The 12,162-nt window shown below is 41.9% G+C and overlaps 1 protein-coding gene across 1 annotated transcript in view; it reads left to right on the plus strand.

Moving 5' to 3' along the window:
• Positions 1-12,162, plus strand: part of LOC145415664 (cytosolic carboxypeptidase 1-like) — a 176,106-nt gene that overhangs the window by 115,779 nt on the left and 48,165 nt on the right. The window contains exon 6 of the mRNA XM_080284879.1: positions 2,497-2,514. Coding sequence (XP_080141005.1) covers positions 2,497-2,514 — 18 coding nt within the window. The remainder of the gene's footprint in view (positions 1-2,496; positions 2,515-12,162) is intronic.

The following is a 12,162-nucleotide window of genomic DNA, read 5'->3' on the forward strand; positions in this document are numbered from 1 at the left end:
ATTTATATAGTATCAGTTTCCCCTTTCATGGATATTAACCCATCCACATTACTATACATGATACTTGGATTTACATCACTGGTTTTATCTTTACTCATTCCTTTCTTATTTATTTTCATCTCCATACCTCTTGTTTCCTTCACTTCTAGTTCCTCACATACCACATCCTTACTTTCATATCCATCAGTCTCAAAAAAAAAAGTTTTACATTCTTCCTCTGTCCTCCTGTCATTTTTTTCCTTTACTTATTCCATCAAAGATTTTAAAACTTCTCTTTCTTCTTCATTCAGATCTTTTCTTACTACAGTAATCCCCGTACTATCCGGACGTCCACTTTCCGGACATCCCCACTTACCAGATATTTTGGTCCCGGGTTCCAATATTCCCAAAATGGGCCAAAAATCGCAAAAAATATGAAAAAAATCCGACTTTTTCCTGCCCGTAATTTGAACTTGGCAGGCCAGCTGTGTTTTGGTGCGTTGTTCCACCACCATCCGCTAGAGCGCCCCTGCATCCTCCCCACTTACCGCCCGTCTCTTGTGTGTGCACGCTTGTCGTCATGGCTGCCCACGTGCTCGCTTTTGTGGTGGTGCCTTACCTGGTGCAGGCTCTCCTGCTGCCCTCGTGCCTCTTGTTAGTGTGTGTGATGATGGCCCCGCCGCCTGAGAAGAGGAAGAGAGTGGTTTTGACTCTGGAGAAGAAGACGGAGATATTGGACAAGGTGGTTGCGGGATGGTCTTCCTCACGCATCCTTCGTGAATTCAACCTGGCCCGATCTACTTTCTTTGATATCAAGAGATCCCCAAAAAAACTCATGCAGTACACAGCTGACTTCTTGTCGAAAAGCAAACGGCAGCAGGAGAGCCTGCACCAGGTAAGGCACCACCACAAAAGCGAGCATGTGGGCAGAAAAATGTGGAGAGGAAGATGATGTTTACTCCCAAGTATGCTGAAGTCGGCTGCTCCATGTTGATTTGGTATCGACAACAACGTGCGGCTGGTGTGCTGGTGCGTGGCACGGAGCTGAAGGCTGCTGCTGAGAAGTTTGCAAGGCTTCACGACGCCCTAGACTTCAAGGCATCTGAGGGTTGGCTCTTTGCGTTCAAGTTACGACATAGCCTTACCAACTGTAAGTCTCATGGTGAAGCTTTGGACGCCAACGAGGATGGAGTAGAGGAGTTTCGGCACAAGGTGAAGTGCTTGATCGACAGGGAGGTCCTCACTCCTGGTCAAGTCTACAACGCTGATGAAACTGGTTTATTCTATTGCTCTTTGCCTATGAACACTCTAGTGGAGGAGACGGAGAAGTGTGTACCTGGCCGCAAGCTCTCCAAGCAGCAGATATCTGCTTTGTGTTGTGCCAATGCTAGCAACTTGCACCGGCTTAAGCCTGTTATTGTTGGCCGTGCAAAGCAGCCTCGGTGTCTTCATGGGGTGATGGATGTCCTTCCTGTCATTTGGTACCATTCCTTGAAGGCATGGTTCACAGCCCAGATCTTCAAAGACTGGTTCCACCACCATTTCATCAAGGAGGTCATCCATTACCAGATGGAGAAACTGGGATTCTCACATGACCAGGTAAAGGCCCTCCTTCTCCTCGACAATGGACCTGCTCACCTGTGCAGCAAGGAATTGGTGGCTGAGAATGGCCGCATTAGGTGCATGTTTCTGCCACCTAATACTACTGCTCTCATCCAACCAATGGGCCAAGGAGTGATCATGGCAACGAAGAGGCTGTACCAAAGGAAGTTCCTGGACGAGGTGATGGTTGTTCTCGAGGACGAGGACGAGAGCAGGGAGGGACGGGACACACGAGGCCAACGGACTTTGGAAAACCTTCGCCATTACAGCATCAAGTCTGCCATCTACAACTGGGCCAGTGCATGGAAGGAAGTCCCTGTCAAGACTAGAAAATGGTTGGTCTCGTCTGCTTCTCAGAACGGATGTGGAGTAAGATTTCCTAGGTTTTGACATGGATGACTTCCATGCACGTCTACGTGCGCATGGGGACGATGTTGATGTGGACGAAGTGCGTGACTGGTTGGATGGTGACGAGGGCGATCCTGGGTATCAGACCATGTCTGATATCGAGATCTCATCTTCAGTTGCAGGTGTCATTACCCAGCTTGAAGATTCCGACGAGGACGGTGATGATGATGCGGACTCCTCTCAGCATGACATTACTCCATCCATCCCCAAGCTGAGCACACTCCAGGAACACGTAGAGTTCGTTCTGGACTACCTGGAGCACCCGGACTGCGACAGGGAGATGGGGCCCTTGGGACTTGTGGAGGAAGTGCGCGCTTCCAGGCAGTGCATCATTAATCATCAAAATCGTTGTTCCTTGCGTCAATCAACCATTGACAGCTTTTTCAGGCCCGTGACCCCCGCTGTGCCCAACCCTGGCTCCACTCCATTGCCTCCCCAAGACAGGCCTTCATGCTCCGAGCCACAGCCCAGCACATCAGGCATGGTGGAGTCACCACTCTACGTGAGTTTGCGCCTCTCCTCAGAGTCGTCTGCAGTGGGTACTCCATCACCACGACCCAGCAACGCACCCCTAGGTCACCAGCAACAGCTACTCTCAGACTCTGACAGTGATTAAACGGCTAGAACTTCTCCACTAGACCACACGGGATTTTACAGTGTTGTGCAGTGAGAAAAAACAGTGCATAGTGTTAAGAAATTAGAATTCTGAGTGAAAAGACACTGATTTAATAGAGTTTCAATGTAGCGTAAATTAACTAGAGTGTGTTGTGTTTAGAAATGGATTTATGAGTGCAAAGACTTTAAGTGCAGAGTGCAACACTTATTTCATTAAGGTACAATGGAGCGCAAGTAAGACTAGAGTGCGCTGTGTTAAGAGAATGGAATTCTGAGTGCAAATGACTAAGTTCAGTGTAAGACTTCATGTACAGTGTACTGCAGGTGCTTCAGGAACTCCTTCTTACTGCCAGAGTCTGAGAAGAGGCGGGTTATTCATCGAGATGGCCAGGGACTTGCTCTAAGTACCCAGAATATTTCATATTGTACTGTATTTTCGATACTATACCTACCTCTAACACCTCATTTCACTCTTTTATGTCCCTTATTGGTGTGAATAGGGTCTTAGGTTCTATGCATGTGCAGTAGGGAGGTGTTTTTCTGAGTTAGGCTGGGTTAGGGTTCATAACTACCAGTCCAGGAGCCAGAGACTTCTTGTAAGTACCCAGAATGTTTAACCCCTAAACCGCGGGGTTGTTTTTGCTTGACTTGCGTGTCTCTCGGGCATATTCGCAATCCGACAGACTCTCTGAAAATATTTGCCAAAAATCAGTTATTAGTCCTAGAATATTAAAATTACATATTCATATGGCACATACCTTCAGCTTTCTGCTGGGATGTTTGTTGAGCCTTCATCGAGTACCGTAGGACTTGTGGAGACCTCTGAAGTTGGGTAACGAAGTCTCCACTTTACACTTCCCGACAACTCGTAATATGATTACCACAGCCTGATATTATCACTAGAAACACTGTTCTATGATTCACAAATAGTTTGGAATCCATACTCCAAAAAAAAAAACACTGTGAAGGCAATGAAAATTACGAGCGCATATGACCTTCCCACTTGCAATCGTTCGCCGTTGGTGTTCTGTCATTTATTATTCATAAAAACAATCACACTTTATATTTCTATTACTATATAACACTTGCATATATCTCCAGTCTTTATCCATAAGTTTCCTTCAGTAATAGTAGTTTATTGTCACTGTAGGCATTCAGTTTCTCTTTCAGTAAACTACGTAGCATTCACTTTCTCGTCCTGTATACTGGCGTTGAGAGTGAATCTGTCACTTTCACTTTCACTTTCATAACTCATAGTATTCATACATGCTAGAGTGAAACTTTCACTTTCATTACTCCTAGTATATATACTCGTATTCTTATATTACTGCTCATTTACATTTCTATTTACATTCTCTATTTTATTTACATTATTTAAATTTCTATTTTATTTACACTGTGTTATGCACTGTCACTTGCAGTAACTTATAAAACTATTTTCCACTGTTCACTTATATTTACATTCATTGCTTTCACTTGCTGTTTACACTTTATATACACATTATTTACATTTCCACTTGCACTGTTTTACTCACCAGAAAGATCGTAGTCACTGTCTATCATTTTCATTGACAAATTAGCCAGTTCACATTCCACAGCAGTCACTTAGCCCTTTACTCGTTTCCACACGAGGTTTAGTAGGGAGTAGAGGTTACAGGGCCCTTTGCATGGGACTAAAAAGGGGCGGAATTGGACAGGCGTGAATCCGACGTGCTTTCACCTTGAAAGATGACAGTAAACTGAATACAATGTGGTGGCCTGCCTAGGGGGAGTGCAATGCTGCCAATGTCAACTTGGTGACAGCTGCTAATATATACGCAATGAAATGATTGGCAGGAAATCTAGACAATACATAATAAATTAGGTAGTTCCAGGTGAATGTAAATATCACTTAGGCTTCTCCATTCCTTTCTTATATATATTTTTATTACGAGAATAGATTATACGGCATATTTCAAGGGGAAATAAACAGCAAAAATTAGCGAACGAGTGCACGTGAGGTGTTGTCAGGTGATAATTAGCCAATTCCAGGTGTATGGCACTGTCACTTACCTTATTTCTTTCTTGTATATATTATTTGGTATAAGAATAGGGCATAGGGCTTATTTCAATGGATGAAATCAGTGAAAAATTCCAAGGAAGATTTACTTGGCGTCGCACGGCCGGGCAGGCGAGAGGAGAGGGTAATGGAGGGGAGGTAGGGAGGGGAGTCAAGAACGGGGAGAAATGGCTAAATTGTCAACAATGGATAGGAGTACAGATGAGATTAGGAGTGCTGACTAGTGCTGGACATTGGCAGTACTTATAGATAATACAAGCCACCACTTGAAAGCCAGGGCAAATTCAAAATAACACAGAATCACAAAAGTGACGCCCCACGGTATGATCCCTTGCTCCCAAGCATCACGAAAGTGACTCCCTGTGGTTAAGGGGTTAATATTGTATAAACTCACCTCTAAAACCTCATTTTATAGTTCTTTTGCGTTTATTTCAGTCTTTTATGTCCCTAATTGGTGTGATTTGGGTCTTAAATAGGTGCAATGCATGTCCAGAGGAAATTGTGTAGGTGTTTTTCTGAGTTAGGGTCCATAAGTACAAGTCCAGGAGGCTGGGGCCCACTATCCGGTCAGGACCACTTTCCGGACATGCCTTTGGCTCTATTACATCGGATAGTGGAGGGATTACTGTATAATATTTTCCAATCCTGCCTCTTTACTTAGTTTCCAGGTCACTTTAAGTATATCATTTACTACACTTTCTGATGACAACTTAACTCTCATTGGTCTTACTTCCCCTTTCTTGTATGGCCCTATCCTCCTTACTTCCTCAGCATCTTTTTTCCACATGTTTCCTTCGGGATCAATCATGCCCAATATTTTTCTCACTTGATTCGTATCTCTCTCGAGTCTCACAGATCTAACCTTTTTTTCGTCTTCCCTGTTTCCAAATATTACCACACATCTGCATCTTTCTGCAGTTTCTCTCACTACTTTCCCTTTTTTCTTCAATATTTTCACTACATTTTCTTCCATTTTTTTCTTGTTCATTTCCCTTTCCTCCTGAATGAATTCGCATAAGCTGACCACTTCTTTCTGTTCTTCTTTCACATGTGCCCACTTTGCCTTTTGCTCTTCTAACACACTACTCACCTTCTCTGTTTTGTTACTGCTCCTTTCTAGTTTTCTCCTTAATTCGTTATTTTCTTGTTTCAAATTCTCAGTCTCCTGGTTTGCCATCTCATTGGCCAGTATCAGACACTGTATAGTGTTTTCCGTATTTTCAGGCATGTTTCTTTATACCAGATCCTCCACTTTCTTTTCTAATTCACTAACCCTCATGATCAATGTTTTAACCAAATCCGTCACATTTGTTTCATTGTCAAAACCTGGAAATTTGAGTCCCTCGATGTTTACATTGTCAGCCATGTTTGAGGTTGGTTACAGTACTGAACATCTGTTACCGAAATTCCTATAAACATTTATGTATACTCACCGACAATAGCTCTGTACATTTTTGGTGTTCCATATTAATTTACAATACTTTACACTTTAGATAAGACTAAAGGAGACAGGACAAACATAATTCCTGAAAACTTCTTAAGGTTTGCAGCAGTGGTTGAGAGGCAGCTGAGACACCTCCGATCGTGTGTGTGTGTGTGTGTGTGTGTGTGTGTGTGTGTGTGTGTGTGTGTGTGTGTGTGTGTGTGTGTGTGTGTGTATTTACCTAGTTGTACATACCTAGTTGTGATATACAGGAAATGAGCTATGCTTGCGGGATCCTGTCTCTGTTTGTTAGTAAGTCAAATTTTGCTTTGAACTCATTTAAGTTTTTAGATGGACGATCTCTTTGTCCAGACTATTCCACAAGTCTATGCATCTACTGTATATGGAAAACTATATTTCCTGATATCCTTCAGGCAACTTGGCTTTTTCAGTTTTATTCTGTGTCCTCTTTTTACTCCCCCATCCCATACAAGCAGATCTTCTCTGTCAAGTTTATCTACTCCCATCATGGCCCTACTCCCATCATGGCCCTGAACACTGCAATCATGTCGCCCCTTTCTCTCTCCTTTCTGCTAAGGAAGGCAAATCCAGCTTTTCCAGCCTTTCCCTTTGTGACAGATCTGCCAGGCTAGGGACCATCTTGTTTGCTGTTCCTTGTATTCTCTCGATCTTGTTTGTATCTTTCTTTTTGTGTGGGGACCACGCTACTGCTGCATTTTCCAGCCTGGAGCAGATCATGGCCACTATCAATTTTTTCATCATCTCCTCATCCATGTCATGAAATGCTACTCTTATGTTAGTCAAGAACTTATACATCTCTCTAACTGTCTTGTTAATGTGTTTTTCAGGTGACCAGTTATCGTTGACCAGTACTACCAAATCTTTCTCTTCTCTCGCTTTTGTGATTGGTTCATTACCCATCAAATAATTCAGTGATCGCCTTTGGCACTTTTATCCATTTCCAATATTATACATTTTTTTGCAATGAGTTTCATTTCCCACATCCAGCTCCAATCATGAATCCTATCCAGGTCCTCCTGCAGCATTTTACGGTCTTCCTCAACTTCAACTTTCCTCAAGATCTTTGCATCATCAGCAAACAGATTTGCATAATTGTTCATTCCCTCCACCATATTGTTTAAATAAATCAGGAACATTACTGGCACTAACACCAAAGCCTGTGTGGGACTCCACTTGTTACATCCCTCCATCCTGACATCCTATCCTTTATTACTGTCCTCATTTGTCTGTCTCTTAAGAAGTCTCTCATCCACTCCAGGCATTTCCTTTCAGTCCTCCTATGTGCTTCAGTTTCCACATTAGTTGCTTATAGGTTACATTGTCAAAGGCTTTCTCCAGATATAAACACACGCAATCCACCCAACTGTCTCTATTTCCTGCAGCACATCAATCACTCTTGAGTAAAAGCTCAACAGGTTGGAAACACGACCTTCCACTTCTGAATCCAAACTGACTTTCAGCCAAAATGTTCATCTTCTCCAGATATTTTATCCATCTGACTTTCAGGATTCTCTCATACAGTTTTGTGACCATGCTGGTCAGGGACACTGGTCTATAATTCAGGGGTTCTTCCTTGTTTCCTCCCTTATAAATTGGTACCACATTGGCCCTCTTCCATGCCCAAGGCACTTTCCCTTCTTCCAGAGAACACACAATTAAACCGTGAATCTTAATCGCCAGTTGTTCTCTGCATTCCTTCAGTACCTAATTAGAGATTCTGTCTGGTCCTGGGGCTTTCCTTAAATCTTGAGTTTCCAGTAATTTATACACTTCCCACCCTTCCACTTTTATATCTTTTATCACTACATTTCCAGTCACTCCCTCCCCCTCCACAAAATCCCTTTCTAGTGAAAACTTATTGGAAACATTTGTTTATTATTTCAGCTTCCATTGCTGCATCTTTATAGACCTCTCCTAGTTTTAGTTTGGTGCTTCCTTCCGTTTATTTCAATTTGCCATTAACAGATCTATAAAACAGTCTGGGTTCTTCCATACATTTGTCAGTTATACCTTTTTCAAAGTTCCTTTCTTCCTCTCTACTTATTCTTCTGTATTCATTTCCATTTCTACTATATTCTTCCTTTGTTCTGTTATTACCTCTCTTTCTCCAGTTGTTCCATGCCATGTCCCTTTCTTATTTTGCTATCATACACCTTCAGTTAAACCAATCCTTTTTCCTGTTTTCTTTCCCACTTACTCTTGGCACATATTTTTCCACTCCCGAATTATAGAAGTCTAGAAAGATACTCCACTTCTTCTGCATCTTTCTCTTGTTGCTCTGAATTTTCTCTGGTCCACATTTAAAAAAAATTTCCTCAATCCTGTAAAGTTTGCTTCCCCAAAGTTGTATCTTCCCTGCCTTCATCTCTTGAAACCACGTTCCCTTTTATCATCTGGAACTCAGTCACCACATGATCACTTTTTCTCGTAGGACACAGGTATTTCAAGGATTCAGTTACATCAGGTTCTTTGCTTAGCAGTAAATGTAGTCTTTATGGTGTGTAATCAGCTCTGAATCTTGTCTCTTCTTTGACTCACTGGATCATTACATTATTCATTGCTATATTTAACAGCTTAGTGACCCACGTTTCTTCACTGCCTCCTGAGTCCCATTCCTCCCAGTCCACCTCTTTAAAATTAAGATCACCCATCAAAACTAAGTTGTTGCTTTTCTCCGTCACTTTTTGTAGATATATTACCATGTCTGTCAGTATCTTCTGGTATTCATCATCATTCCATGCCCTTGTCTTAAGGGGAACATATGCAGTACTGCAATATCTCTCTTGCCATTCTCTCCAGTTTCTAATTTCATATTTATCACTTCAGCCCTACCCTCTCCCAGTTCCACACTACCTACATTTATGTTGCTTTTAGCAGCTGTCATCATTCCTCCTCCCATTTTTTCTTCTCTGTCTGTTTTCCATAGTTTGTAAACAAATAACTCAAAGTCAAATGGCCACCCTTTAAGGATTATGGCGTCTGGCAATAGATAGATAGATAGTATTTACTATCTCCCATATGGATATCAATATCCTCTTTTAGCAGCCGTGGCTCAGTGGGTTAGAGCGCTCCGCTCTGACCGAAGGGTCGTAGGATCGATTCCACCAAGGGTCATTGGTAGACATCAGGATGGGCATCCGGTCATAAAATGCTACAACACTCCAGTCCAAAGTCCTCTACCCAGGGGCAACGCCTTAGCCCTTCGGGGATACCTGGCGTCAAACCAAATTTAACTTGGTCTCTACAAAGCACATAATATCTGGTTCATGTACCACCAATAAATTGTTGATTTCTAACGTTGCCGATATTAAACAATCAACCCTAGCACAGTAATTCCTCCAATATCCGATGTAATACAGCCAAAGGCATGTCCGGAAATTGGGTCCATCTGGTTATTGGGCCTGAGGCTTCTGGACAGGTACTTATGGACCCTAACCCAGCCCAACTCAGAAAACCACCTACATACCTCCCTACTAGACATGCATGGCACCTATTTAAGATCCTATTTACATAAGTAAGGGACACAAAGCATGAAATAAATGAAATGGAACCAGAGAATGAGGTTTTAGAGGTGAGTATGGAAAATATTTAGCAGTTGACAGCCTACTGAAACTTGCTAACAGACATGAAAATTACTATGAAAATCACCCTTTTAAGACTCTCTGCACACAAATAAGGGACACAAAGCATGATATAAATGAAATGGAACCAGAGAATGAAGATTTAGAGGTGAGCATGGAAAATATATATTAGTTGACAGTGTACGTACAATACGTCCATGGTGGTTGTTACAAAGATTACCCCACCTCTAAGGCTCTGACACTGGTGAAAATGCTCTTGAAGCATGTACAGTAATCCAGTGTTATGCTGCACTTAATCCTTAGCATTTTGAATTATAATTGTTTAAACAAAAACGAGCACGAGCGGCAGCCATCCCAACGATCGTTTACTTACGATGGTAGTTGAGCGGGAACTGGGGAGGGGAAGGGGAGCCTGGGGAGCGGGAAGCACACCTAAACACAGCTGTTCGAATTCAAATTACGGGTGAAAAAAATCAGTTTTGTGTGTGTGTGTGTGTGTGTGTGTGTGTGTGTGTGTGTGTGTGTGTGTGTGTGTGTGGGGGGGTTCCGAAGGCCCAGGTCCAAATTATCCGGACATTGGGATGTCCGAATATTGGGTGTCCAGATATTACAGAGATTACTGTATTTGCCACTTGCAAACCTTTTTCATTGTTTTTCATTCCCTCTTCTCTCCCTTTTTCCATCAGAACCACTTCCTCAGTTGCTGATCCTTAACTCTCCAATAGAACACTGTCTTCTCCTCCTCCGTTCTTTGTTTGTTTTTTCCTTTGCTTCCTTTACTGGCTCCTATATTTTAGCGCTTTCTTCGTCATTTGCATCTCTCCTTATCCAAACATTCTTGAACCCCTCTTTTTCTGATAATTTCCATGTTCTGTTGATGATTTCATTTACTGTTTCCTGAAACTTAAACTTTACTTTAAGTGGCCTCGCCCCTGCTTCCTCATACTTTCGTAACCTAAACACTTCTTCAGTCACTTCTTGAGCTTCGTAGTTACCCTCCATAACTACTGATACTATCTCTTTACCCTTATTCAGTTTTTCTCTTTCCCTTTCTGATCTTACTCTCATACTTTTTTCTTTTACTCCTGAAATTATCATCCACTTTTCTTTCTCTGCTACATCCCTGACTATAGGTTCTCTATTTCTTGGTAACCAAATACCCTAACCACTTCCTTCTCCACTTATTCCTTGCTTTGTTGTTCTATAATCTCTTTCAAATTTATATTTCCTTCCTCTTGAATTTTCTTCCACCCCTTTTGTTGCTCCTTGATTTCCTCAGTGTGTTCATCATGCATCCTTGATTTTGATTCATGCGCGTCTAGTTTACTTTTCATCCTGTCCCTTTCTTCCAACCTCTTGTTTTCCCTCTTCAGCTGTTTTATTTCATTTGAGGCAGATTTGTTACTCACTTTTAATTCTGTAACTTGTCTTTCTTGTTCAGCACTGTGTGTGCAGAGGCTTTTGAACTTGCTCTGCATTACCTTAATCCCTTTCTCTTGTTCTAAGGTCCATTCCTGCAGCTCTCTAATTATTGACAATACCTTTTTCAACTCCTGGACATATCTCAGCCATTTTCTCCACTCCTGCTGCTCTTGCTTGGTTCAGTTTAGTTCTTCCATTACTCATATCTTCGTCGAAGAAGCCCGCAAATTCACCGCCACAAGATGTAAACAATGAACTATCTTTCCACCATGGTGCAGCCTTACAAAAACTTTATACTGCCATTGTGTCTTGTACTCTTTTATGACTGAAACATGCGTTTTTTTTTTTTTACTAATATCATATGGGAACACCACTCACGTATTCATTCACATAATCACAATACAGTAGGCTGGTCTCCTTTTTGCTGCTGATTGGAAAATTATTTCCCCACAATCCACAAAGAGCTCCATCTCTTTTGACGACCTGTGTGTGTGTGTGTGTGTATTTACCTATTTACCTATTTGTAGTATACAGGAATTGAGCAATGCTCGTGTTGTCCTGTCTCCATATCCACATTTATCAAGTCTACCTTTACACACATGAATGTTTTTCTCATGCACCACCTCTTTGTCTAAGTCGTTCCAAATATTTAAGTATTTACCAAATATACCTAATTGTGATATATACGGAATGTACTATGCTTGTGGGTTTCCGTCGCTGTTTCTCAGTAAGTCGAATTTAACTTTAAACTCGTTTCAGTTTTTAGGCTGGACGATCTCTTTGTCCAGGCTATTCCATAAGTCTATACTTCTGTAAGGAAAGCTATATTTCTTGATATCCTTCAAGCAGCTTGACTTTTTCAATTTAATTCCATGTCCTCTTGTTGCTTTCTTATCCCATACAAACAGATCTTCTTTGTCAATTTTATCAACTCCCACCATGGTCCTGAACACCGCAATCATGTCTCCCCTCTTTCTCCTTTCCTCTAACGAAAGCAAATCCAGTTTTTCCAGCCTCTCTCTGTATGACAG

The sequence above is a fragment of the Coenobita brevimanus genome, chromosome 103, assembly GCF_032717465.1.
Source record: "Coenobita brevimanus isolate Jiangsu-jjx chromosome 103, ASM3271746v2, whole genome shotgun sequence".
Classification (NCBI taxonomy): domain Eukaryota; kingdom Metazoa; phylum Arthropoda; class Malacostraca; order Decapoda; family Coenobitidae; genus Coenobita; species Coenobita brevimanus.